Source organism: Protobothrops mucrosquamatus, unplaced genomic scaffold (assembly GCF_001527695.2).
Source record: "Protobothrops mucrosquamatus isolate PMUCROS unplaced genomic scaffold, P.Mucros_1.0 scaffold419, whole genome shotgun sequence".
Lineage (NCBI taxonomy): Eukaryota > Metazoa > Chordata > Lepidosauria > Squamata > Viperidae > Protobothrops > Protobothrops mucrosquamatus.
In genome coordinates, this window is record NW_015386748.1 from 836,584 (window position 1) to 862,780 (window position 26,197).

Consider the following 26,197-nt stretch of genomic DNA (forward strand, 5'->3'; position numbering starts at 1 on the left):
AAAAAAAAGGCCTGGATATTTCCAGTAATGTTAGATTCCAGGTCCTATAATTCCCAACCAACATGGCAAAGACTGGTAATTGAGAATTGTATAAACTGAGGTCTTCTTAGCTTTGGGGAGACAACTTTATAATCTACTTTTTCTTACCCTGTCGAGTAACGATAACGGCTACAGAAGAGAATGAAGTCAGCCCAGTTCTGATATATGAGATTCTTATTTAATGCATATTTAAAAGTATTGTGGTTGGACCTGCTCCCAGCTATCCTTTTAAGTAGCCTTCCTAGTACTCAATCTGGCAGTCCCCTTCAGTTAAACATCCGATTTTCCTACACTTGAGAGCACAGACTTAAACTGTTAACACAAATTTCATCTCTCCAGCGTTCCTACTCTAAAGCCCTTGCCATGATCTGATCTTGGTCTAATGAGTGAAGGCTCATTTTGTAGCAAAACAAACAGATATTGTCAGATTCTTTTCTGGTATAATTATATGACTGTGAATTTCCTACATAAGCATGCAGCTACACAGTTTCATTAGCTATTTGAGACACTGCAACATTTGTCAGGCTTTTGTTCCTGTTTGAATGTAGTGCAGAAATTCTAATTTAGATGTACATTCTGCATTGCTGGTTTGATCTTCTAGTGCCATCTCTTTGCAACAACAAAGAGTTTGCTGGTGTTTTCTGTTTTCCCCATCTCTCAGTAATCATTTATTCAACAGTTTTAAGTGCACAATACCATTTAAAATCCAGAATAATAATTCACTTTGGCATTCAATCTGTGCTTTGTGAAGAAAGGAAATTAACAGCCCAATTATATACTTGTTTACTCACTAGAATTAAGTTCATGGAATTACTGAGGCCTACTCCCAAATAAATTGTATGTGGAATTGCATTGTTAGGTTATACTATACTATTTAAATCCCATAATAAATAAAATGGGAATTTTAGGCCTTATGCTGGGAATCATATACTCCAAATAAGCTGACATCTATTATCTATAATGAAAACTGCCTTTTTCAAATTTGTATTTTCTTGGTTTTATGAGAATAGCAAAAGGGACCCAGGATCAATAAAATGACCAATCTTGACCAATAATTTCTGATTAATCTGCCATCTGACCAATTTCCTTCTGATTTCCCCTTCTATTGGTCAGAAGAGTTGAATTTGCTACTAGTATTTGCTAGGAATGGGTGATTTTTCCCCCCTATATTGCTGAATTTCAATTCCCAGCAACCCCAACTAGTTTAAAGATGATGCTAGAAGTTGACATTCTGCAAGAACTGGAGTGCTACTTCTTGTTCACCTCTGGATTTATGTTTATTGTTTTCAGCGAGGTTTGCAAAATCAGTACATATTATGAAACAAGTAGGACTTGTTATCCTTCAGCAGACTTTAGGTCTTCGTCTTCTCAAAAGATTTGTTTCAAGGTTTGGGCTATCTTCTTGGCTTGGGGCCAAGTTCCTCATTTAGTTCCCTTCTGTTACAAGCTGCTGGCAAGATTGTATTACGGCCAGTCCAGCATTTTAATATAAAACTGAAGCATGATCTTAGCAGCCACAGAAAGAGAACTATCAGCCAGCGACTCTGGGAATAAGAGTCACAGGTTGCCTTCTTTCTTGTTGTTTAGGCCCGTGATTGAGATGTGCATTCCATCGGTCTTGGATCCGACCTTGGCTCCCTCAGGCTGCCATGTGATTTCACTTTTTACCCAATACACCCCCTATTTGCTTGCTGATGAAAAACAGTGGGACCCCCGTGACCGTGAGGACTATGCCAATCGAGGTACCTAAACCCTGGCAGGGAGTAATCTTGGTATAAAGGGTAAATCTTGCATTTACCTAAGGAGTATCTTTCATTTGCAAGAATATCCCCCCCCCCCTTTGTACTCATGCAAACCTTATCACTATATCCTGGACAAAATGTTAATTCCTTTACTCTTTTAGAAGGATTTATTGCTCTTAGTTGCAGTTTCAGTACGCAGAGATAACCTCTGAGAACAGCCGTGTGCATTTCCATGATGAACAGGGAAGTTTTTGGAATGAACAGGAGCCTAGCAGCAACTGAAGGATGATTTAATCACAGAGCATCCATAGCTTTATGTTCTTGAAGGTTTGCATTCCAACCTGTCTAAAAGGTAGACGTTGGGGGGCCACCTAGATAAATGATGATTGATTTGCATTGAACCAAGAAACAAGTATTTTTATTCTATTCGGCCAATAACAAGACTGCCTTATATTATATCAGACCATGGATCCAACTGTTTAAGTGTCTTCAACAGTAACTGGGAGGAGATTCCAAGATTAAAGGTAGAGGTTCTCCAGTTCAACCTGGACATATCAGAGATTAATTTGGGGGAGTTCTGTTCTACTCCTGATTTATGGTCCCTACCAGATATCTTCTCTCTCTGTAGTATTTGACAGTGTTGAAGCCTACGCACCTGGGTTCAAGGCATCCATCATTGGCATAGATGTTTTAACACCTCCAGACCTTGAGCAGATCTTTGGTCTACCTGGTGGGGTATGTATTTACTGAGAATCACTCCCTATCAATTTAGGAGACTATATACCTTAATTTTCCCAGTAGCCTTGCCTAAAATCCATCCACCCTCTGAAGGCTCATTTGATAAATCATCGTAAGGAAACTTTTTGATCCTTCCTGCTTTTGATTGTAAAATGGTCTTGGAAATCTATTCTATCTGCTATTCTTAGAATTTGAGTGCCACAGGATAGCTATTCCCTGTCTTTCTGCTGGGAAATGGATAAGAAGCCCTATCTCTTCAGCAATATCTCATTTGACACTGCCTCTGGCTTTCAGAATATATTCCATGGAGCCATGTCTTTGGATCAGTTATATTTTGCCCGACCAGTGCCAGCTTACTCCAGTTACCAGTCTCCAATCCAAGGCCTGTACCTCTGTGGAAGTGGTGCTCATCCGGGTATGTCTGGGAGGGGTAGTGTGAGTAGTATATGCAAGACTGCAATAAAAAAGACATAAAATGTGTTTGCCCATAGTGTCATTATGGGAAGCTGCATTTCTGCAATATAATCCTAGAAGGGGCTGCTAGTTGGGTTGAAAGAGTTGGGGGTCATTTGTTCGGGCCTGCCTGTCAATCACAAATATTTCTGAGAGTACTGCCATTTTACTTTCTGTTGTAGTCAAACCTCTTTATTCCTTCAATGCCTCAATTTTCTTCCCAGGAGGAGGTGTAATGGGAGCAGTGGGACGCAATGCTGCTAGAGTAGCCTTGGAAGACTTCAAGAATCTGTGAACCAGTAGCAGGATTTATTGCATTGGCTCAAAATGAGAGAAATCTGGCATTCTCCAATCCAAGCCTTTGAAATGAACTCTCTTATCTGGCATTTGGGGGCCTGTTCTACTAGAATCTTCTCATATTTTTTTTCATCACAAATTACTCAATATACCACTGCGATACATTTCTCCTGGAGTAGCATGGTCACTAAGCAAGTAATAGCCACTGCTATTTCATGTAGGACACAAAAGATGCTATGAACACAGTAGCTGAGCTTTTCTGGAAATCTATTTTGACTTTATAACCAACTAACATACTTTTCATATTGTATTATTTAATCCAGAGTTTGTCCCTCTATCTTGTTCCACAACTTATTCCTCTTCTTTGGACCATTGAAGGGATGCACTCTGCTCTTTTTTTCTACAGTTAGAGGAACATTCGGAGTCATGAGTGAAGGAAAGCCTGTGGGGTAGCTTTCTCTCTGGCTGAATAATCCAATTGTACTGAGGTTCGTTAGTTCAGATTGTCTTGGACTGCTCTTTAGCGATTTCTTTTCTTCCAAAGCTCCCAGGTGTGCTCTTTATCTTGCTTTTTGCTTCTTGACCTGTGAAAATACAGCCATTCTGAAATGCTGCTCCTGAGAACCAGCTTATGGCGTAGATGAGTCATGCTTTCCAGAAGATCAAAACCAAGGCCAGGTTGTTACAGTATCACCTCAGCAGAGGGTTAAGGAAGGTCTACTGCCATTCATGTCATCTAACCTTGTGCTCCCCATCCAAAGCCAGATATGCCTGACTGAGCCAGAGTCCAAAAGAGTCATATTTCTTCTCACTAGCAAAAAGCAGCTGCTTGCAAACACCTCTCTGCAATCTGACTGCAAATCCAGGCAGGACGTGGCCAGAAGCCAACTGCCCTTGCTGATTCGGCCTCGGTTGGATTTTCTGCACCAGCTAATCTCAGTCACAAAGCATTGGAGCCAGAATACTTGGCTGCTATCCATTCCATTGAAATCAGTGGGAATAAATCAGTTTAAATCTAATACTCCACCTCAGCTTACGCATGGATTGCAAGCAAAATGTATTGACACAATAAGGAATGTCAGTACCTTCCCTCCCTGTATATGATGAATGAGTTTTATATGAAGAACTGATTATAAAATCATTGCCTACTAGAAAATATCCAGAGATTAATAAAAGGTTTGAAAAACACCTTCCTTTCCCCAATCGTCTTTTGTAATACTGTAATATTTCTCTTGTTTTATGGGAGCACATCAATCACGGGCGAGCACAGACAATGCAGGTTATGGTGTTTGTGGATGGGGTTGCCAGTGGCCTCATGTTACTCTTTCTCAACTGCAGCTTATGAGCAACAGCCATTCATTTCGATGTGGTTTCCTTAGGAACTGGCAGAAACATCAATTGAAGTAAATGCAAGTTGTATGCAGCAATAGCTGGTAGATTTTTCCAAGAAGGAAATTATCAAAGGCTGACAAGATTGTTATATAAAGCCACATAATTTCTGAGACATCATATGAAATGATGAAGCATATTACATAAAATAAACAGAGCCTTCTACTTCCCAAACATTGTCAACCCCAAATATCCTGTCTCAGTTGTAATGCAACCCATACAACTACTCCCTATGTATCACCACTGCTCGTTCACATTGGGAATATTTCCTTGTTAACTCTAAGTCCCCCCACCATGCTGTGCATCGTAGTAGCTGCAGTTACAAGAATTAGTGCAGGAACAATTAGCTTTTCTTGTAAATGTAAATGTTTATTTATATGAACATTGTAAAGGGCCCCATTTTATATTACATCCCATAGGAATCATCTAGTCAAGAATGGATGTTGTAGCAGAGGAACTTTTCAGAACTGAATTGAACCCAGAACAAACATCACAGTGGAAAGAATCAAAAACTGGCCTTCACTTTTCTGCTAAGACATGATTAGTTTAATCACAGTTAATTGAATAAACTGAAAGTAGATAGATTCACACAACTTATATGGCACAGATTCTAAGGTCATTCAGCCTGACAGCTCATCACTGCTTCACACAAGTTAATGTATTTCACCATAATCCAAGAGACCACAAAGTCTGTGCAACTTTCTCGGCTAGACCAAAGATGGCCACAAGAGGGAAGCATTGTTACTTAAATTTAGGGGGTTTAAAAGAGCAAGTACAGAGTAACCCTGTTCTAATGCAATTCCATAGCCTTACTAATGCAGCTGTATTTCTCATTTGTTGGTGCCGTGTTCACTTTTTGCACAGCTATTTTGGTATTACTGGTAGTATCTGGCAGTGCTGTGTCCACAGCATCTAGCTTGCAGCAAGGTGTCTAATGATGGACATATAGGATCTGGCCCAGCCTGAAGCTAAAACATGGGTCATCTGCCATCGCCCCTTTTCCATAAACAGAAAATGCTAACAATGGAAACATTTATAATGGATAATAATACTTGGTACTGATGTCCTAAGTTAAAGGCAAAATCCAGTTTTCAGTACAATTCCCAGAAAAGATGTGTTTACATAGATTGCTAAGCCATGAGTTGACTAATGATGGTTTAGTAATTACATAACTGGTTAGTTCAGAGTATGATAAACCCTGAGTCATGATTTATAAAGCATAGCAATGCTCAAGTTCATTCTCTAAATATATTTTCCTTTTGCCTTCAGTGTCAGCCCATGAAGATGAAAATCTTAATATACTAAGGAAATATACATTAGGTTGAAGTGTCACCCTCCACTCTTCTGGCTGTAACTCTCCAGGGTTTCTGGCAGAGAGCATCTTTTTCTTTGTCTGACTTGATCCCTTTATCTTAGAGATGCCAAGAGCTGAATCCAGAACTTCCACATTAACTATTTTTGAGCCATGATCTCTCTGTGTTCTTGCTGTAAACAACACTAGCATAAGAGAGGCCTAGAACAGGCCTGGGCAAGTCAGTTTCATCAAGACATGGAGACAGACCTACGTGATTTATTAAGGTGTTTCATTTTGCCCTACCTGCCATCAGCATCCCAGGAGAGGGAGACATGATGTAATCACATAAACCACGGAACTTTCTATTTGCATCAAGCATCCTGAGGCAAATACATGTCATATTTGTATCCCTGTGTTGCTATTTTGATGTCATGGTTTGTTGCATATGCTTTTGTTAAACTGCATTTGCAGAAGCTTCTTAGTTGACTACTGGAAAGGCTGAAAAAGGCAGCCACAGCAATGCAAACAGCACACTGCAGGAATTTTGCCTCCCTTTAGAAGCAAAAAGGCCATGCTGTTTTCTGCAGAAGCTGCTTAAGAAGACAGCTGACAGCAGCAATTATTTCCCTGTGCTTCTTTTCCAAATCAGACTGGCTGATGGAACTCACTGCTGTGTTTGTACAACATGCTTAGTCAGGTCAGTTAAAGCTTTAAATAACTGCATTTGCACATCATGTAAAAGCTGGCAAATGTTAACATTGGTTAGGCTTCCTTGTGGCTTAACATGCTGTGTAAATCCAGTCATTTTGGGTACATTGTGCCAACGTATAAAATGAATTAACCAATTTAAGTGAGTTTCATGAGTGCAGCCAGAGTTCCTTGGTCATCTCACTCAGCAGATTGAAAACAAAAGTTTCTTCCTGGTTCTTCATCCCTTTATGTATTTCTTGAGACTTATTTGCACATGCTATTTAGAAGGGGCACAGTCTCTTTCGCCAGAGGCAATGAATAAAAATTAAAAGCAATACTAGTTCGTTTACTCTACACATCAGAGATTATCCATATTGTATCTGCCAGGTTTCTTCCAATCTCAAGAGGCTGTCCTGGCATTCTGCTCCAGGTTGAAGGGTTTCTCATGTGTTTGACCTCCTCTGATTGCAGTGAGGAGAGTCATAGGTTTGCACATAAATGTTTAACATTATCCAGAAATGCTTCATAGATAGATGGATATGAATACAGATGGCTTCTTATGCAGCATTTCCGGTTGACAAATAAAAAGCAGGGGTGCAAAGGGTTAGAAGTTTTCTTACTTCTGGCTTCTGTCAGGAAGAAAATGGTTACTCTGGAGATAGGAACTGGATCAGATTGAGCCACAATCTATGACAAAAAGGAGGGTGAACCTGCAGCCTCGACACTTATGAAAAGTGCTTGAAAACTACAATATTACTCTGAGATAATGCGTGGTTTCTAATGGAAGAGAACACTTTCCAAGCTACCCCTCACTCTGCCAATCAAACAGCAGCCCAACCTGCTGCTAGAAAGGATGCAAAAGAAAAGGCAGATTAGCAATAGCACTTAGACTTATATACCGCTTCACAGTGCTTTACAGCCCGCTCTAAGCGGTTTCCAGAGTCAGCAGATTAGAGGAATATATGCAGGAATTAATCTATAATAAGGAAAAAAGGGAGCGAATGTAGTTTTTTATGATCATAATTTAGAAAGCAGGATCACTCCTTAAAAATAAATGCAGGAAGTCCATAACCAATAAATGAAAGTCCTCCTTTATGCAGCACGATAAAACTGTGGAATTCACTGTAATCAGATGTGGTAACGGCTGCCAATACACATTGTGTTCAAGGGAGACTGGCCACATTTCTGGAGGATTAGGCTACTAATCACAGGCAGCACACTTTTAAACATCCTTTCTCAAATTTATGGCTCAGGAATTCTGGGAGTTGAAACCCACACATCTTAAAGTTGACACTTTTGAGGAACGCTGCGTTAAAGAGCACCTTTGGAGACAGCAGTAAAAGAGAGCTAGGGTCTGGGTACTGCGTGAGAGACGGCGTAGGACAGTGTTTCTCAACCTTGACAATTTTAAGGCATGTGGACTTCAACTCCCAGAATTCCACAGCCAGCATTGCTGGCTGTGGAATTCTGGGAGTTGAAGTCCACATGCCTTAAAATTGTCAAGGTTGAGAAACACTGGCGTAGGACATGAGCCCCTTCTTGGCTTCTGGCCCTGGGGCTCTTTCGCGCCCCTCAGCCGCTGCCCATTTCCCCTTCGTCGACTGGAAAGACGGGCGCAAGCGGCCCACCCTCGCCCCCTCACTTTTCCTCGCTGAAACAAGGGGTTCCCACCCTGTGGCTCGGCCTCGAAGCCATTTCCGCCGTGTGACGCTTCGCCCCATCGCTGGAACTCCCACCAGCCCTGAAATAAAAGCTTCCCCGGAGCGAGGGGCTGCACCTGAGACAGCTATATAAATATTGACGGGCTGAGAATAGCTCCCGCCTGAGCTGTTTTTAGCGCCGCCTGAACTGCTCCCCAGGCTTAACCACAGGATGCATCCCGAGCCGAGGGGCTGACACGTGCTCGCCCCGGGCCTGGCGCTCGGAAGGCGGAGGAGGGCCTGTTCCTCCCCGCATTGCCACGTCGGCCGGGCGAATGGCCCTGGGTCCAGGCGATCGCGTAAGGGGCAGCCTCCCGCCCCCGCAGGCCGCCGCGGGGCAGAAAGGGCCGCGGGGCTGTCGGGGACCGCGCAGAAGGAGGGAGAGAGGCCAGAAATCGGTGCCGGAGGAAAGCAAGAGCAACTTCGCCCTTGTCAGCGGCTCCTGGAAGGACAAATCCAGCTTTAATCTCTGGCTCGACGTTTCCGATCGGAGGACCGTCTGAACAGTGTTTCTCAACCTTGACAATTTTAAGGCATGTGGACTTCAACTCCCAGAATTCCACAGCCAGCAATGCTGGCTGTGGAATTCTGGGAGTTGAAGTCCACATGCCTTAAAATTGTCAAGGTTGAGAAACACTGCTAGGAGCAGTCGTTTTTCTTCTTCAAAGCCTGAGAGATGTCGCCATGCGTGGCAAAATTGAGCCAGTGAAAGACAGATGGCAAATCTCATTAAGCAGAGGATCTCTTGATCCTCCCAGTAGGTCTTCCGTGCAAGTCTCTGAGCTTGTTTGGAGGTTCTAACTGGGGAGCGCAGCCGAATCAATCCTGGCGATCAATGGGGTGACCAATGTGCCCGGCCAGGTCGTCCTTCTGCAGAACATTTGACCAAGAGAGACGCAGGGAGGAAAGAGGCTCGTTTATACCCTGCCTGGAAAATTAAGTGGACTAAGTCAGTGGGGTGACAGAACTCCATAGGTTACTTAGACCCCCAAGATATTTCCTTTGCATGTGCATTGGTGCAGGCATGTCTGCTCTTGATGAACGGGATCAAAGCCCCAAACCTGGCTTGTTGTGGGGTGTGGGGAGGAAGCAAGATTTACTTTTCTTTGTAATGCTTTGATATTCCTCTTGGCCCAATTAGAGACATTTGGCCATTGTTTTCTACCTGTTCATGCTAGATTAATGCTATAATCACTTCTTCTAAGAAATGAGAGAGAAGGTTGATAGGGATGGATTATTTATTTATGTGATTAATGCCTTGCCGTTCTATCCTTAGGGTACTTTAACAATAAAAAGTAAAACAAAGGAAAAGAATTAAAATCATTATTCAGAGTATCTCAGAGGGAAGGGAACTGGTTGAAAAGGAGGGTCTTGGTTATGGAAGATCTGAAGACCTTGCTTGGAAGCAGAAGGGGGAAGGGTCTCAACATAACTCCTAGGGCAGGGGTAGCTTAGGAATTCTGGGAGTTGAAGTCCACGAGTCATAAAAGAGCCAAGGTTGCCTACCCCTGTGACCTAGGGAATGCTTGGGCATAGCAATGTGTGGCACGATGAGCTTGTAAGGTGGCTCCCCCATATTCTCAACTAGGACACCTGAGAGAAAGCAGAATGTTATCTTCTTTGGGAAAGATGGGGGATTCAATTCTGATACTGAAACCAAGTTGCCAATCTGAGCCATACACTTGAAAGCCCCCTTATTCACGATACTTGGTGCAGGTCTGCTCTTGGCGACCATTTGAGTCATAAGCAATATTGTCTTAGAGCGCAGCTAAAATGTACAAGATGTTGATACCAGCTCTTAACATCAAGTCCAAACAAGGCACGTTGTGAGAAATTGATATCCGAACCCCCCAATCTCTTTCTCTGGATGAAAAGTACTGTAGTTGTGGAGGAAAGGAGTGATCTGAGAGAGGCTACAGATGAATCCCCACTCTCTTTCCACAACCTTCATCCAGGCCTTGTCCCTGGGCTCTTGGCTCTAAGAAAGGAGAAAAGTAGAGCTTGGTGAAAGTATCACAGTGATTGATGTTCTCCCAAATAAATAGCATGAGGAAGGGAGGAATTTGGAATAAGGCATCAACGTGGGGGGGGGGATTAACTTCATCCCCCTCCCCAGTTTCCTGCTGCTGCACCATAATTCTTATTTCTAATTGCCTCCCTCCCCCTCAAACGTGTTTAGTTGAAGAACAAGGTGCTGCGAGATATGTATGGATCTCCAAGACATGAAAAAAAATTCTTCCACTTTTTCAGAAAACAACTTTCTTTTAAGTTCAGTGAATACACCTGAACTTAGGAATTCTTCCTCTGCCCCTACTTGTACTTGATAGTCATTCCTTGACAACAGCCATTCTCACTCATCCCCATCACGTTGCCTTCATCTTGTTCCACAGTCCATCAGCGAGGCTGGCTTAAGTCAGTACTAGTGCTAAAGTAGTGTTTTCCCCTTTGTTCTAATACTGTCCAGCAGCATCCTTAAGATGTGTTCTTTCTATTACAATTCTCCAGTTATGACATGGAAGGTGAACAGTAGAATAATTGATCAGAAAGAGCTTATTAACCAGACTGATGCAGGTGTATCCCTTTTCTGCTGGTTCATGATCTGGATACTTCTGCCAATCGCTCTCTTGACACAAAACATGAAGCTTACTTGATAACGTTGCTGCTGCTGCCCAAATAGTATAACATGAAATAGTATAACAGGCTGAAACAGGAAGAGTGAAATACTGCCCTCTCTCTTTCCCACTTCTGCATTCACTTCCAGAATACAAAAGAATGGTTACTACGTAAAAAGGAGAGAAAGGGGAGATAAATTTCAAATAAATGTAATTTTCCCTTAAACCTCTGCCAAAAACTCCATTTGTGATATTTTTGGAGGTTTTTTCCCCCCAATTTTATTATGACAGAATGGAGCTTAGGAGGGAGCAACAGATGATGCCGTCTGGAGATCCTGGCAAAATCCTGGTGCTGGACCCAGCCAATTTCTGCTGCAGTGCCCTGATTGGCAGATGATTTTCCCTGTGTGATGACATATTGAAAAGGAGGACAGCAAAGCTCAGCCATCACTTTCGCCTAGCCTGCACTACATATACAGTACACAATTAGGACAACATTATTTGACATAGACACACTAGAGGCAGGATGGGGATCAGCAGTGGGGTATAATTTTATGCTGGATTTATGTTAGAGAGTCAAGGATGGATGGAAAGCAATTTAACTCAGCAGTGGACAAAATTCCTCTCACTCGTTCTAAGAGGAGAAAAAAATGTTATACAAACATGTTCATAACTTCTATCTTCTTGTAACACTGAGTGTCAATCTTATTTGGTATTTTTTCTATCTCTGAAATTTGTTTACTTGTGCATAGAATTAGTGTTTATAATTTTAGATGTTTTTATATTCCTAAATATCTTCCTTTATTTATATTATTCCCCTAGTTTATTCAAAAAGTCAAACTTTTTGGACATAAGATCAAGAAAAATATGGCCAAGACTTGAAAGACTATGGATCAAATCTCAAATTAGTATCAAAGCTCTCAAGGTAACATTGGACCAATTAGTTGCATTTAGTCTAACTTGTCTCAGAATTTTCAAAGGTTATATTAGGGACAGAGAGAGAACTGAGTTTTGAATTCCTTAAATTGCAAAGAAATAGATCCTGTTTGCATTCCTCAATCCCCCCCCCCCCAAATTTAACTATAACTAAGTTACTAAGTTAATCGTGCTAACTCAGCCCATGAATTCTGGGGACTGCAGTCCCATTTGAAAGATGCCAATTTGGATAAGGTTGTGTTAAACAAATTTTATTTGGATAAATAAGGGATGAAGTGAAAGCAGTTACAGTACATTAAAGTGTCATTTTGAACTTGATTCATGTACTTTATTTTTTCCATGCTTCAAATCACACCTAGAGGTTGGGCCTCCTGATTATAAGAAATATGCTGGCTCAGGTTGATCAGGACAGGGAACCATAATATTTACAAATCTCCATGCGCTGGTTTGCCCTGGCAAATCTCTCCAGACTTGACATTGTGGCCTGAAAACAAGTTGCCCTTCCAGTGTTCTTGGGAAGGCAACAGCTCTTGTCCTGATTCAGTCTGCCCCATCATTCATAATTTGCCTGCTCTCGGTCATAGCAGTACATTTGGAAAAATCTGGTACTTTGGCAATTGCTAAGTTCCCTGACGTCATTTATTCATAAGCCATGTGCTGGAGAGAGAAGCAGACAGAGCTCTGTGTGGCCAGTCTCTGGCTTGACAAGAGAAGCCCCCGAGGCTTCACCAGGAAAGTAGTCAAGAAGTTCCCTGGGTTCATCCTGTGTAAGGCATCTTCTCTCAGCTGGGCCCTGCAGATGGGTGGGGCTAACTCCATTTATGGGAAATCAAGTTGGAGAGCACAGTTTGGGACTGGTAAAAAATAGCCTAGTTCATCCCAGATGGGTCTTTCCCTGAAAAGAGAGAGAAAAGGACTTGCCAGAATGATGAGCTCAGGGCTATTTTGAGGCTTCCCCCCCCTCCACCTCTGTCCGGCTCTTCATGTCAGCAACCTACTCTTTAATTTATAAGCAAACAGGCAGTTGCCACTAGCACATTTTTGCCTGGGATGCGGGCTACAGCCAAGGCAACAAGCTTCCTGTTTACTGCTCGTTGCTCCACTGGGCAGTGGGGAGGGAGCAGCTACTGCCAGGATGAGGCCACAGAGTGTGAGCCAGTAGCAGGTGCCCAGGAGGTGCCGTGAATGTGTTGCTACTTGGAGGAGTCAGCAGTCCAACAAATCATAGCAAAGGTGGAACTGGATTACAGGGAGCTGTGGGACGAAATCAAGGGCAAGGAATGTGGAGCAAGACTGACTCATCTAGCAGGTTGAGAGCTACGTAGTGGGTACAGCCTGGTCGTCTGCCTGATCCTAAAAAGGGAGCAACCTTAAGAGAATAGGCAGCGATGCCATTAAAGCCAAATGTCAGACCTGAAATTTAGGGTTTCATTTGGCAGGATAACTAGAAAAATCCCTCCATGCAAAAAGAATTTAAGTGTATCCATGTTTACAGGACACATTTACCCACAGTTAACATTAACTGAGAGTAGCTCTCTGACAATCTGAGAAGAGTCTTGAATATGCCTACAAAAAATTATAGCAGCCGAACCTGGAATATTTTGCATCCAAAGTTTACATTTTGCCACTGAACCACACATATTCTTAGTACGTTAAAAATATTTGTTGCACCCAATAATGCTACTATCCCCTAGAAACTGAAGATTGGGGGAAATTAACCATATTTTCCAGAGCCCTATTTGCTGTGGGTGGGATAGACATTTTTTAAAACACCAATTAAGGAGATTTCCAGCCCTCACAGGCAAATTAGTTCATGTTAGCAAGACATTTAAAAGCTCTGCTTAACGCTTGGATTCATTTGTGATATCTCAGTAACATCATGGAAATATCCAATTATTGTCCATGATACTAACCCAAACACAACCAAAATATCCTGATGGTTGCTGATGACTTTATCTCAGTATGTCTGCCAAAAATTGCTGGGTTGCTTGTTTTGTTTGGACATCTATTTCAGAGCTCTTTCCTGTTGGTACCATTGGAAATGATAGTACGAGCAGTACATGCACTAAAGGAATGGTAGGCAATCTGGTAGCCTCCAGATGTTTTGGAGTATAATTCATGTAATTCCCTGAACTGGACTTTCTGGATAAGGTTGAATGAACATGGAGGCTACAATATTTGAAGGATAGCATGATGGCCTCTTCTTATTCTAAACAGATTTTATTTAAGGCCAAACAGGGTCAAATTGGATTGGAGATGACAGAGCCAGGGTTTTTTTTCTCATAGAATGCCCAGAACGGAGTTCTGGCACCTTTTTTGGATGGAACCTTGTAGGGTAGGCAAGGCAGGTTGTATGACGTGTGTGAGTTCCGGCACCTTTTTTTTTTTTTTTTCTTAGAAAAAAAGCACTGGCTATAGGGTTTCCTGCCTGAGCAGGGGGTTGGACTAGATGACCTCCAAGGTCCCTTCCAACTTTATTATTATTATTATTATTATTATTATTATTATTATTATTATTATTATTATTATTATTATTATTATTATTATTATTATTATTATTATTATTATCTGTCTATATTTTCCTTTCTTCGAGTTTTTCTCAATGCATTTAAAAAGAAAAAAAAAGCTTCATCCAGAACAAATACAGATCAGATGCCGTGGATTATCTTTGCTGGTTTGGGTTGAGAAGTGCAAACTATGGTTCAAATGATAGCCACTCCTTTCAGCGGAATAATCATTTTTTTCAAGATTGAGTGTGGTACAGATTGTGATTAATTTTTATTGTTGTTGAAGATGAGTTGTTCATACTGAACAACAGCATAAAGAACTAAAAAGAGCAGTGGTGTTTTCAGATCCCTTACTTAGTGGCTCTTAGCTATCTAGTGACCAATCTCCAATTTCCCCAGAAGTACAACTATCATTGCTACGCTATAGAGTGCGCCCATTTGATATTCATGATAAAACAAAAACAAATCCATAATACTTATTTCAAATATATCTATTGTGTGCTAGTTGTGAGACAAGATATAATTTGAAAAGAAAAATCTGTGACCAATGACTGAAGGACTCTTTGTTAAGTGAAAATAAGTATAGCTGTGTTTAGATAAATTCGGTGGCACTAAATTAATCCAGTGAGCAATAATATAACAAACAGGCTGAATTTGCATAACTTTGTAAGTCACCAGAAAAGCAGATGGTGGTGGTGATAGTGGGAATGAACAACTACAGGTTACTACTACAAACTGAGGACTATTGCCATAGATAAGACCATAGAGGAACATGACACCCCACATGTTTTTGAAAACAACTTTCATCCTCTGTTATTGGGTTGCAGTTGGAGATCTGGAATTCAGACCATAATGCAAAGCGCTGGACACTCTTTGGGTCCGTGAGGGTCATTCTAGAACAGTGGTTCTCAACCTGTGGGTCGGGACCCCATTTGGGGTCGATCGACCATTTCACGGGGGTCGCCAAGCAAGGCTGTCCGCCATTTTTTTTGTCCGCCATTTTTTTTCCCCTTTTCCGGCGGGTGCCTTACCTCCCTTGGGCTGGGCCAGCTGGTGGTCGGCCTGCTCTGTCTCGGCCGCTTACCAGCTACACCTCGGCCGGTGCAGGGGGCGGAACCACACATGCGCGGTGCTCCTGGGCAGGGAAAGTCCTCGACTTACGACCGGTTGGGTAGTCCTCGACTTACGACCGGTTTAGTCCTTGACTTACGACCGGTTTAGTCCTCGACTTACGACTGGCTGGGGTCGTGGCATTAAAAAGGTTGAGAACCACTGTTCTAGAAAGAAGCACTTCACCAGCTCCACCAAATCAGAGATGTAAGGATCCAAATGACCATTAGGTGGCAGCAAAGAGGTACAGAAACCACTACGGTAACCTTTCCCGTCCTCTGGTGGTTATCTAGATTTCAGCAGCTCAGATCTGATAGCTACGTCTATGCCAGTGTTTTTCAACCTTGGAAACTTTAAGATGGGTGGACTTCAACTCCCAGAATTCCCCAGCCAGCTTTGCTGGCTGTGGAATTCTGGGAGTTGAAGTCCACATGCCTTAAAATTGTCAAGGTTGAGAAACACTGGTCTCTGCTACGACTCTGAAGGCCACCTCGCCTTCATTCCTCTAACCTTGCAATAGCCTTTTGCCATCCATTTTGTACTTCTGATGGCTTGATTACTCCACGAGGTCCCCGATTTGGGGGGCCCCCCACCGGGGGAACCTGCATCGTGCAAATCTTCCAATCCTTGAAACGTGAACCGTCCCTCCCACCCAACGTTGCTCTTGCCCTTTCCTCTTGCAAAATGCCTCTTTGCCCTTCCTGCTGCTAACGTTTTTTTTAAAGTCCTGCAGAAACCCAACAGGTGAACCCCCCCCCCCGAATCCCCCCTTTCCCCGATAAAGAGATATAGGATTGCTTTATCGTTGAGGTCCTGCGGTTCCTTTGGGGCGTTGGGCGGGGAGGGGGGAGAACCCTGCCCGGGAATACCCCAAAGCAGAGGGGCCGGGGGCACCTTTTTTCAACCCTCGGGGGGGGGGAGGCGTCCTCTCGGGTACTCTGAGGCGCTCGCCCGCCCTGCCCAGATTCGTGCAGGAGCCAGAGCCGAAGGGCGGATGCCGCGGATAAAAAGGGTGGGACGGGACGGGCTGCTGGCAAAACTCGCGCCGGCCGCTTTCTCCGCCGGGGTCTCTACGGGACCTTGTCAGCCAGAGGTTTTGCAGCGGGCGACCAGCCTCCCCCCCCTCCCTTAGAGCCAGCTGCCGACAACAGGTTGGTCGGACCCGGGAGAGAGCACCTCTTCCCCTTGTTCCGCGGCTGCACGTGAGTAACTGGCTGACGAGCCTACAAGACCGACTCTGGATGCTGCTGCCGGTGGGGGCGCGGGAGGAGGAGTTGTATGTGTGTGTGTGGGGGGGGGGGGTCTGCTTTCACAGAACTCCTTTAACTTAGAAGCACTGAATCATAAATTGAAGATGGAGTAGAATCATAAAACAGACTAAGCTATCCCCCCCCCCCTGCATAGGGTTGCCAGGTCTGCTTCCAAAAAATAGCGGACAAGCGGGGGGTGGGTGGGTTAAGTAGTAAAAAAAAGTAGACTGTACAGCTTTAGATTACGGACCATTTCATCATAAAGCTTTTGAATAAAAAAAATGTCCACTATTTTGTGAAAAAAAATAGTGAACATAATGTGAAAAAAGTGGACTGTCCACTCAAATAGTGGACACCTGGCAACCCTAGGCCCCTGCAAGGAAAAAACAGTAAAAAAAAAAAAAAGCCTACTAAATGCTAAGTACTGATAAAATACCCAATACCTCTGACTTGCCCTGGTTAAGTGCCCCGGAGCTCCTCTAGAACTGAACATAGGGGAAGGAGCCCAATTTGCCCTTTAGCACAGTCCCCGAGCAGCATGGGATGGATAAATCAAACCCCTCAGTGAAGTGTGTTAGATTGAGATCAATGGGCACGGGGGGAGAGGGCGATGGGCTTGTGTCTGCACGGCTGTCCCCTCTCCATAAGCTATGCTTTGCATGGAAAGTCATCAAGTGTTCAGATAGAAATGGGACATCCTCTGCTGCCTCTCAAAACCCTGGTCGCAAATATAGAAGGCTATAGCAACCAATCATTTCATTCTACTGATGTGGCAGGATTTTGGAGGAGGTGGCATCCTGCTCTTGTGGGTGGGTGGGGTGGTGTGCTGTCCCTTTGGCAGGTATGTCTGTGCCTGCTTCCCCCTTTTGTCATTCTCCTTCCGGTGAGGAAGGGGGGAAGAATCTGGGACTTCTTAAGATGCGTCCGCATTGCTAAGTGCTTATGAATAATTTACAATGCATTATTATTTGCTACTCCCGATTTTTATTTTTTTTAAAAAAAAATTCCTCCTGGTTATTTTTATACTGTTGCTATAAATTATCTTGTCTATTAAGAAAAAGAGGGATTCTCTGGTAAGAAGTGCCATTGACCCTTTCCTTTCCCATGTTCCTTTATCAAATTTCCTTGCCTCCCAGGGGTCTCCACCAGCACTGGACCAGAAATGCACTCTCTGAAGGTGTATCCTCTTACCTTCCTCCTCCTCCTCCTCCTCATCCTATGTCTTCAAGTTCCTAGCTGGGCAAAACATCCCAAAATTAAGCTGCGCTTGATGGGGCCCAGGAGCCAAGCAGGTGAAGGGCGGCTGGAGGTGCTGTACAAAGGACAGTGGGGCACAGTGTGTGATGATGACTTCAACATCCATGTGGCAAATGTGGCCTGCAGAGAGCTGGGCTATGATCAGGCCATAAACTGGGCTCACAGCGCCAAATACGGCTCAGGAGATGGTAAGGACCGGCAGGAATGGAGAATGTTGTTGGTCTCAAGTACTTTTTAGTGCTTTCAGACCTGAGTTGTGATACCCATTTTCAGTGCCAAGAGCTGGAAACTCACTAATAAAGGTGGTATTTAGTATGAAAGTACTCAAATTATTTAAGCTCTAACTATGTAACCTTCAAGTAGCTATGTAACTTCCTGGTCTAAGGGATCATGTGAACCAGCAAGATTTTACTTTTCATTGGCTCACAAGCACCCAAAATTGGAAGATGGGGGAGATGGCATTCCACACATCTCACATTTTTCTCTTTCAACAAGAGTTAGCAAAACAGTTCTGTATAGCAAGTGGGCTCTTACAATCTTGTAGGTACTTTGGGCTATGCTCACTTCAACTTCAGGTGAAAGTCTGTAAGTGCTAAACATTGCCAAAAGAAAGTAGGGACAAAGTCTAATAAAAGTAACACATTGGCCATAGTGTGCTCATCTTAAATTAAATGTAAATACAATACAATACAATACATTTGTATTTAGGAATACATTTGTATTCATGAAACCAGATTTCCCACATTCTCTGTGCTTTTTTGTCCACTAATCCAGCCTTCTTCATGTATGCTCTTCAGATACACTGGAATGCAAGTGTTATTAGTTGTTCTGATGGGGAATGATGGGAATTGTATTCCAACTGGAGGGTACTTAGTTGGGGAAGGTTACTCTAGTCTGATCACTATCCAGATGTTTCCCATTTTCCTATACCTCTCCTATGCCTCATCAAATATGTACTTAACAAGAGGTTCTTTTTGGTGATATAAAAATAAAATTATTTGTTCTGATGTAACAATCTTTGCTTGATTTCTCAAAATGACCCATATATATTATAAGTAATGTTTGATTTGAAAGACTGACAAAACCGACAAATGTAAACAGGAAGTACTGTGGCTTTTCCTAGGAAAGGCAGTGAGATCAGGCTGGGGAAAACTAAACACAGCAAAGAGCAACCAGGGCTTCTACTTGTGATCTTATGTATCTACAGGTCCCATCTGGCTGGACAATATACGCTGCTCAGGTACCGAAAGCTCCCTGGCTGAATGTGCCTCCAATGGTTGGGGGGTGACTGATTGCAACCACAATGAAGATAGTGGCGTGGTGTGCACAGGGCCCCGCCGACTCAATTCTGCTGCTTCACATATCCAGCTGCAGGTGAGGACCTGATTAGAGACTGGAGTTGCTTCCTTTCTATAATGACAATTTGGAGCAAATGCTATGTGTTCACATTTGGAAGTCCTGCTGAGATCAATGCCCATAGAAATGTAATGATCAGTGGGTTTTGTCCCTGCACCGTTGCTGACCATATGCATTTGATAATCTCACTTTTCATTAACAGCCACCCCAAAATGGAGGTGAATATCCATTCTTTCTCTTGGGCAGGGTACAAAGGTAGAGGAGGTACGGATCAAGCCGATACTGGCTCGAGCCAAATTAAGCTCCCCTGTCACAGAAGGTGCGGTAGAAGCAAAGATCCAGGGACGCTGGCGTCAGGTGTGTGATGCTGGCTGGACTCAAAACAATACTCGTGTACTGTGTGGGATGCTAGGATTCCCCTACGAAGGACAGGTGGCCACAGGATTCTACAGGTAAGAGTGAGAAATGCTAAGGGCTATGTGTGCAATGTTATATTTATGATGAAGAAAGAAATAAACATAATCTGGAGGGTCCACCTTTAAATGTTAACATAAGGCGCAGCATAAGCATCGGGTGATTCTTTTGTAAAGAAAACAGGGGTGTTTCTGTTTGTCTTCTCTAAAATTTCCTTTTGTTTCTCATGAGAGGCCTGTTCAATTCCTGTGATTTTGTGGGTTCTTTTTCTCCCCACGCACTGGTAGTTCCATGTGCTTGTTTCCTTCTGTCCATCTTCTACACTCCACCCACTATTCTCTTGCTAAATACAGTCCTGCAATGAGCAGTTATGGATGCCAGGGCCATTTTACCATGGGGTCCAGCCAAACCGCAGTGGGGTAATTATAGTGAAGACTGTACTTTTCAGGGATTGAGCAGAACCTGCACTTTCTGGCTCTAGCTTATGCATCAGTTCTATGGGACTAGCACTCCAGGGTCAATGTCTACTCTAGACCATCCTAACTTGGTGTGGTGTCCTCCCAAAGTGTTAGATCACAAATGTAGCCATGTTTGATGTGCCCAGGTTGAGGAAGATGAACACATTCTCTGAATGCCAACATGATCTGTGAACACATTGTTTTTTTTTACCACATGAGTAAAGATGTTAAAAGCTTTGGTCTCCATCATCTTCAAGTACCTCTCTTTTTTCTACGATGATAGCCATAGCTGTACAGTTTATTTATGGGAACATCTGTGCAGATACTGGTTCAGGAGTGGCAGGGGCTTTAAATAATGCTACAAACCAGTGGATAGCGCTGTCACCTTTCCTAAAAGAACAAATGAGAATACGAAGGGCCACAGCTCCAATGTACTTGGTAATTCAATGAAATGAGAATTCAGAAAGAGTTTTAAAGAAAAAAACCCTAAACACTGTCAACAAAAAGAACCTGCTGTAAAGTATCTGAGTTATATATCTACTGTTTTTGCAAGGCATTTTTAATGCTGCTATCAAAGTGCATTTATATTTGATTATCTAACCTTTCAGGAAACTCTGGAATCAGAAAATGAAGGATCCAAGGTCCAGGTAAGGAGTTGGCTCATTGCAGTATTCAGTATATGGGACAAGGAGATTCTGGGGCCTCTAGAGTTTATTTGCATAATTGCTTCCTGTGCCTTTAAGCAGTTAATTCACCAAATTTCAAAGCCTTTCCCCATTTGTGTCTAATGATGACATTTACCTGCCCCTTTTCTGATGTGTTCCAATAATGTTGCCATCTTTTCCTTACCAACCATGAACGAGACAGGTTGAAGTCATGTGTCAGTGTTAAAGCACTGTTTTCTTCCTTATACTGACACCATTGAAGGACAGACTCTAGATGTATAAATTCTGCTAGGTGTTGTCACCCTGGCGCAAGCTCAGGTGACTCCAGTGACTTGAAACAAAGGCAATAGAAACAGGATAGCAAGTGAGGACAGCAAATTTCACGCTACTACAGTTTTCTGCTAACTCAAGGATGGTGGATAGCACTTCAGTTCAGCCATGGAAAAAGCCTTCTGGAGGATGGCCAGAAGGATTATTATCTGACAAAAGGCAATAATTTCTTCCCTTGTTTTGCAGCCTAAAAAGCCTGAGCAAGAAGAATACCTTCTGGATCCATCAGATTAAGTGCCTGGGCACTGAGGTTCACTTGGGTCAATGCAAACTACATGTGCTTCCAAAAGCTCAGAATCAAAGTGCCTGCCCACATGGTATACATGCCTTGGTCAACTGTATAGCAGGTCCTGAATTCCAGCCCAAGAAAGCCAAGCTATCCAGCCATAACAAGCCTAAACAGGTAAAAGGAAGACCATTTTCCAAAGAATAAAAATAGAGGCTCATATATCTAGACAGGTAGACTCATGGTGAAGAGCAGTGACCATAGTGAAATCATAGGATCTACTAGGGCAAGGATCAGTCTAATTCTCTGTCAAGATGATTTCAGACAAAGGGTTCACTGAATAGATCCTATATAGTTGTTCCATCTTAGAATAGCAGTGGAAAAACCAAAGAGTTACAGAAGACATCAGCGTGGCCTTAGAACTTTCATGAAATACTAAGAATGAAACAGGAGAACTACAAGTTAAAAACCTTAGGTGGAAGCCTACCAGTTTCACTGTTGGCTGTTGACATAGAACATAGAAAGATCCGTCTTTCATAAATGTCACTAACCCATCCTTAGTCTCTAATCTATCTCCATTCCATTTGTTAGTCCCTAATCTCTATTTCCATTCCAGCAGGAACCCAAGGTGCGTCTCCGTGCAGGTGCACACATAGGTGAAGGGCGTGTAGAAGTGCTAATAGGTAACCAGTGGGGCACTGTGTGTGATGATGGCTGGAATCTACCTGCTGCCAGTGTGGTGTGTCGGCAGTTAGGTTATGGCACTGCACGAGAAGCTCTTTCAGGAGCACAGTTGGGCCAAGGTGAGTGGAAGGGATGAAACAAATCATAAAGTGGGTGGCGTAAGGCTCAAAACAGGAAACTTGCATCCTTGACAAGTATGGAAGGAGAAGGAAGAGTCTGGATAAGTTATTCCTAAGAAATGTTTCATGGACTTTCTCTGAAGCAAGCAAAACCGAGAAAGGGTGACACAGTTCTGTAATACCAGAGATAAATTTCAGGAACAGGAAGAAGAGGATTAATTTGGGGAAGACTGAATTGTGGTACCAAAGTAAAAGAATGGAAGCTAGGAAGATCCATGTATCCCTAGTGAGAGAGAATCAGACTGATAACTGTGCATGTGGGAAAGAATTTGGGGTATAGTGTGTGTGACATGCAATGTGATGCGACTCCATCCCTATCAAGAATAATTCATGTTACAGGCCTGGGTCCTATCCATTTAACAAGAGTGCGGTGCAAGGGACATGAACCATCACTGATGGACTGCAGGTCCCAAAAAGCAGCTCAGACAGGATGCCGGCATGATAATGATGTTGCTGTCCGCTGCAATGTGCCCCAAACGGATGCCCAACGTCAAGTAAGATCTATAGTTAATAATACCGTTCCACTTCCCTTTGATTAAAAACCAAAACTAGAATTACATCATAATTCTTCTGTTCTATTAAGCCAGTTTTCATCCATGCAGATTCGTCTGGCTGGTGGGCGCACTTCAGAGGAAGGTGTTGTGGAAGTCCTGGTGCCCAGAGGAAGTGCCTTCCGCTGGGGTGCTGTGTGTGGGGAACACTGGGGACTCATGGAGGCCATGGTTGCTTGTCGACAGAGGGGGCTGGGCTTTGCAAGCCATGCTCTCCAGGTAAGCGATTGCCTGCATTGTTTTCTGATAATGTTAAGTACTGAATGCACCAGCACAATGCTGATTTGCTTACTCAGTTGCAAAAATGGTACCTGAGGCTTTTTGTTCCAAGCTTTCAGGTTAATCATGATTAGGCAAGGGCTTAAAGGAAGCCTGGGAGCTTATGTAACCCAAGACAAGGATTTCAAATTCAGAGTCTGTACTTACTTGGTTTCTACCCCTTTGTTCCTATTCCAGGAAACATGGTACTGGCAAGGCAATGCAGATGCTTCTGAGGTGGTGCTGAGCGGTGTGCGCTGTAAAGGCACAGAACTGTCTATCCTACAATGCCAGCACCACGGACCCGTGCATTGTCCTAATGGGGGTGGCCGTTTTGTTGCAGGAGTCACCTGCACCCAGAGTAAGTGGAAATAGGAATGGTCTGGCCTGGGGGTGTTTAAAGCTAAGACAGTGGGATCACATATAGTAGAGCAGCTACCATAGGCATCACAGCAGTCATGAGAGTCACCTTTTTGCTTAGGACAAAGACAGATATTTCTTTTCTTTTTGGGGTTATATTGAGGTTGAAGAAAGGAATGTTTGCTGAGAGAGTGCAAAATATATACTGTAGTATGATGGACAAATCTGGAGAATGTGATCTAGTTGGAGTGGGGTGTCAACTGCCTAACATTATGGGCCTAGAATTCACACTGTATGGATTGAAGACTTCATACTCCACTTGTCTTTTTAGATGCCCCAGATCTAGTAATGAATGCCCACCTGATACAGGAGACAGCTTATCTTGAGGACCGCCCGTTGAACATGCTATATTGTGCCCATGAGGAAGGCTGCCTTTCTGCCTCTGCTGACCGTATGAACTGGCCGGAGGGGCATCGACGCCTGCTGCGCTTCTCCTCTCAGATTCACAACCTGGGCCGGGCTGACTTCCTTCCCAAAATTGGCCGTCATGCATGGATATGGCATGAATGCCACAGGTAGTGGGCAGTTCTTGACACAACATGGCCAGTAATATGTGCTTCTTTGTCATATGAAAATGCTATTGCTATCCGATGCACATGTACAATCAAAAGCTAAAAGCTGTTGTTAATTCCTGTTGGTAATTTTGTTTATTCATTTAAAAAAAAAACACGTCCAGACTTTTCCTTTTCTAAACCTAGCCTTTTCATCTCCCTGTAAGTTAAAGCTCACGTGTCCCACTGAAAGATATCCACCCTGGCCAACTCTTTTATGGTGGGAGCTCAGTTTGTTGCATCTGGGAAAATAGCAATGTTTATGCTAAAGCTGTCATTATGGTTGAGCATGGATGAAGAGCTATAATAGCAACTGAGCCAAAAGCCCCACTTAATTCTTCTACATTGCTTTGTTTCATGGCTCAGCAGATCTTTGCTTTTCGCTGCCACAAGAAGCAGGAAGGACTGTTTGGCTATTGCCTAGACAAGCCTACTTCTTCCAAGCAGTAGTTTTTCCTGACCTATAGTAGCCTTCTAATTCCTCATTTTCATCATCCCACAGACATTTCCACAGCATTGAGGTTTTCACACATTATGACTTACTGACACTCAATGGTTCCAAGGTGGCTGAGGGACACAAGGCCAGTTTTTGTCTGGAGGACACCAACTGCCCAGAAGGTAAGAGTAAAAATTCATGAAACTCAAAGGGAACAGTAACAAAATTAGAACCAAATACTACATACAGTACATACATCAGAAGTATATTGTGAGTGAGACAAGGCCTACTCTCTCCCACTTAGCCTATTCTTTTCCCTATAGGAATGCAACGGCGTTTTGGCTGTGCTAATTTTGGAGAGCAGGGTGTCAGTGTAGGCTGCTGGGACACATACAGACATGATATTGACTGCCAGTGGATAGATATCACTGATGTGCCTTCTGGGAGTTACATATTCCAGGTAAGTCTGGGAAGGAATCTGGCTTGGTCTAAACACAGAAGTATTATTCCTAAGCAACTTCCTAGGCATAAATTTGGCCCCTGTTGTCAGTTGCTTTGTCGTGGATTTTTTTTTTCTTACTAAAACTGGGAAGGGGCACAGAGAAGATGATGAGAAGAGAGCAAGCAACCTAAACTACAAGCCATCCTTCCCCTCCTTTTTTTTTGTCAGGTTGTAGTGAACCCTAAGCAGGAGGTAGCAGAGTCTGACTTTTCCAACAATGCCCTTCGCTGTCAGTGCCAGTATGAGGGACATCGTATTTGGTTGCATGGATGCCATACAGGTATAAACACAACAGAAAGCCTTAACCTGGTTGGAAAATAAAATGTGTACCACAGCCTGGCGATATATCCTGCCCTTTGGCATTGCCAGTGGGGTTAACAGCTCTCCTTTCTTCTGTCTTGTTTGTAGGTGACGAGTATGGTGCCATGATAGAGTGGGATGAGGAAGCACAACGGAGATTGAGCAGCAACTTTGTCTAAGGCAAATATTCCAGATACAGCTGGAATTCCCAAAGAACCCAGATCCAGATCTTCTCACAGCTCAAAACAACTCAACATGGGCTATGGTAGAATCCAAGCAGATGCTGGCTAGCACAAGAACTAGACTCTGCAGACAGATTCTTTCAAGACCCTCTTCTCCTCCCCCAGCCATTTGTCCAGGATTGACACACACAGTGGTACCACAGACTTTATGGCTATGCTGTGGCTATCACTCCTTTGCCTTACATTACACAGTCCAGCTTGTCTGGTCCGCTTTCTCTATTTATTCAGCTTGGCAACTATGGTCAAATATGGGACTGAAATGACCTGATGGGGGACACTACAGTCTTTCTCATGCCCAGCTAAGAGAATAGTACAGAGCAAAGAGGACCATGCTCTTGCCTTGCTGGCGGAAGGGGTGTGTGAGTATTACAACCCAGAAAAACTACCTCAGCCAGCACCATCTGCTGACAAGCTTTTATCTCAGGAGCCTGGTTCATCTCAAGACATATCAAACCATCTCAAGACGTATCATTATTTTCAGCCCCATATTCCCCTTTGCCACAAAGCCATACAACAGCATGCAACATGCCAGTAGACCCAAGCATCCATACACACCTTACCTCTGGTGCAGAAGAACGTCATCCTGCCATGGATGCAGATACCTCCAGATC

General features: G+C 43.3%; 2 protein-coding genes across 2 annotated transcripts in view; both read left to right on the top strand.

Moving 5' to 3' along the window:
• The window catches only part of PYROXD2 (pyridine nucleotide-disulphide oxidoreductase domain 2), an 11,092-nt gene extending 7,696 nt beyond the window's left edge, over positions 1-3,396 (top strand). The window contains exons 13-17 of the mRNA XM_015816282.1: positions 1,330-1,333; positions 1,627-1,781; positions 2,410-2,516; positions 2,814-2,934; positions 3,197-3,396. Coding sequence (XP_015671768.1) covers positions 1,330-1,333; positions 1,627-1,781; positions 2,410-2,516; positions 2,814-2,934; positions 3,197-3,267 — 458 coding nt within the window. The 3' untranslated portion in view covers positions 3,268-3,396. The remainder of the gene's footprint in view (positions 1-1,329; positions 1,334-1,626; positions 1,782-2,409; positions 2,517-2,813; positions 2,935-3,196) is intronic.
• An 11,687-nt stretch (positions 3,397-15,083) lies between these two features.
• Positions 15,084-25,523, top strand: LOXL4 (lysyl oxidase like 4). The gene is made up of 16 exons (XM_015816283.1): positions 15,084-15,118; positions 16,640-16,709; positions 18,019-18,202; positions 19,222-19,388; positions 19,617-19,822; positions 20,851-20,889; positions 21,424-21,640; positions 22,080-22,266; positions 22,666-22,820; positions 22,929-23,096; positions 23,334-23,496; positions 23,827-24,070; positions 24,609-24,724; positions 24,866-25,002; positions 25,213-25,324; positions 25,453-25,523. Exons 1-16 carry the CDS (start codon positions 15,084-15,086, stop codon positions 25,521-25,523), a joined length of 2,271 nt encoding a protein of 756 aa, XP_015671769.1.
• Positions 25,524-26,197: the final 674 nt, after the last annotated feature.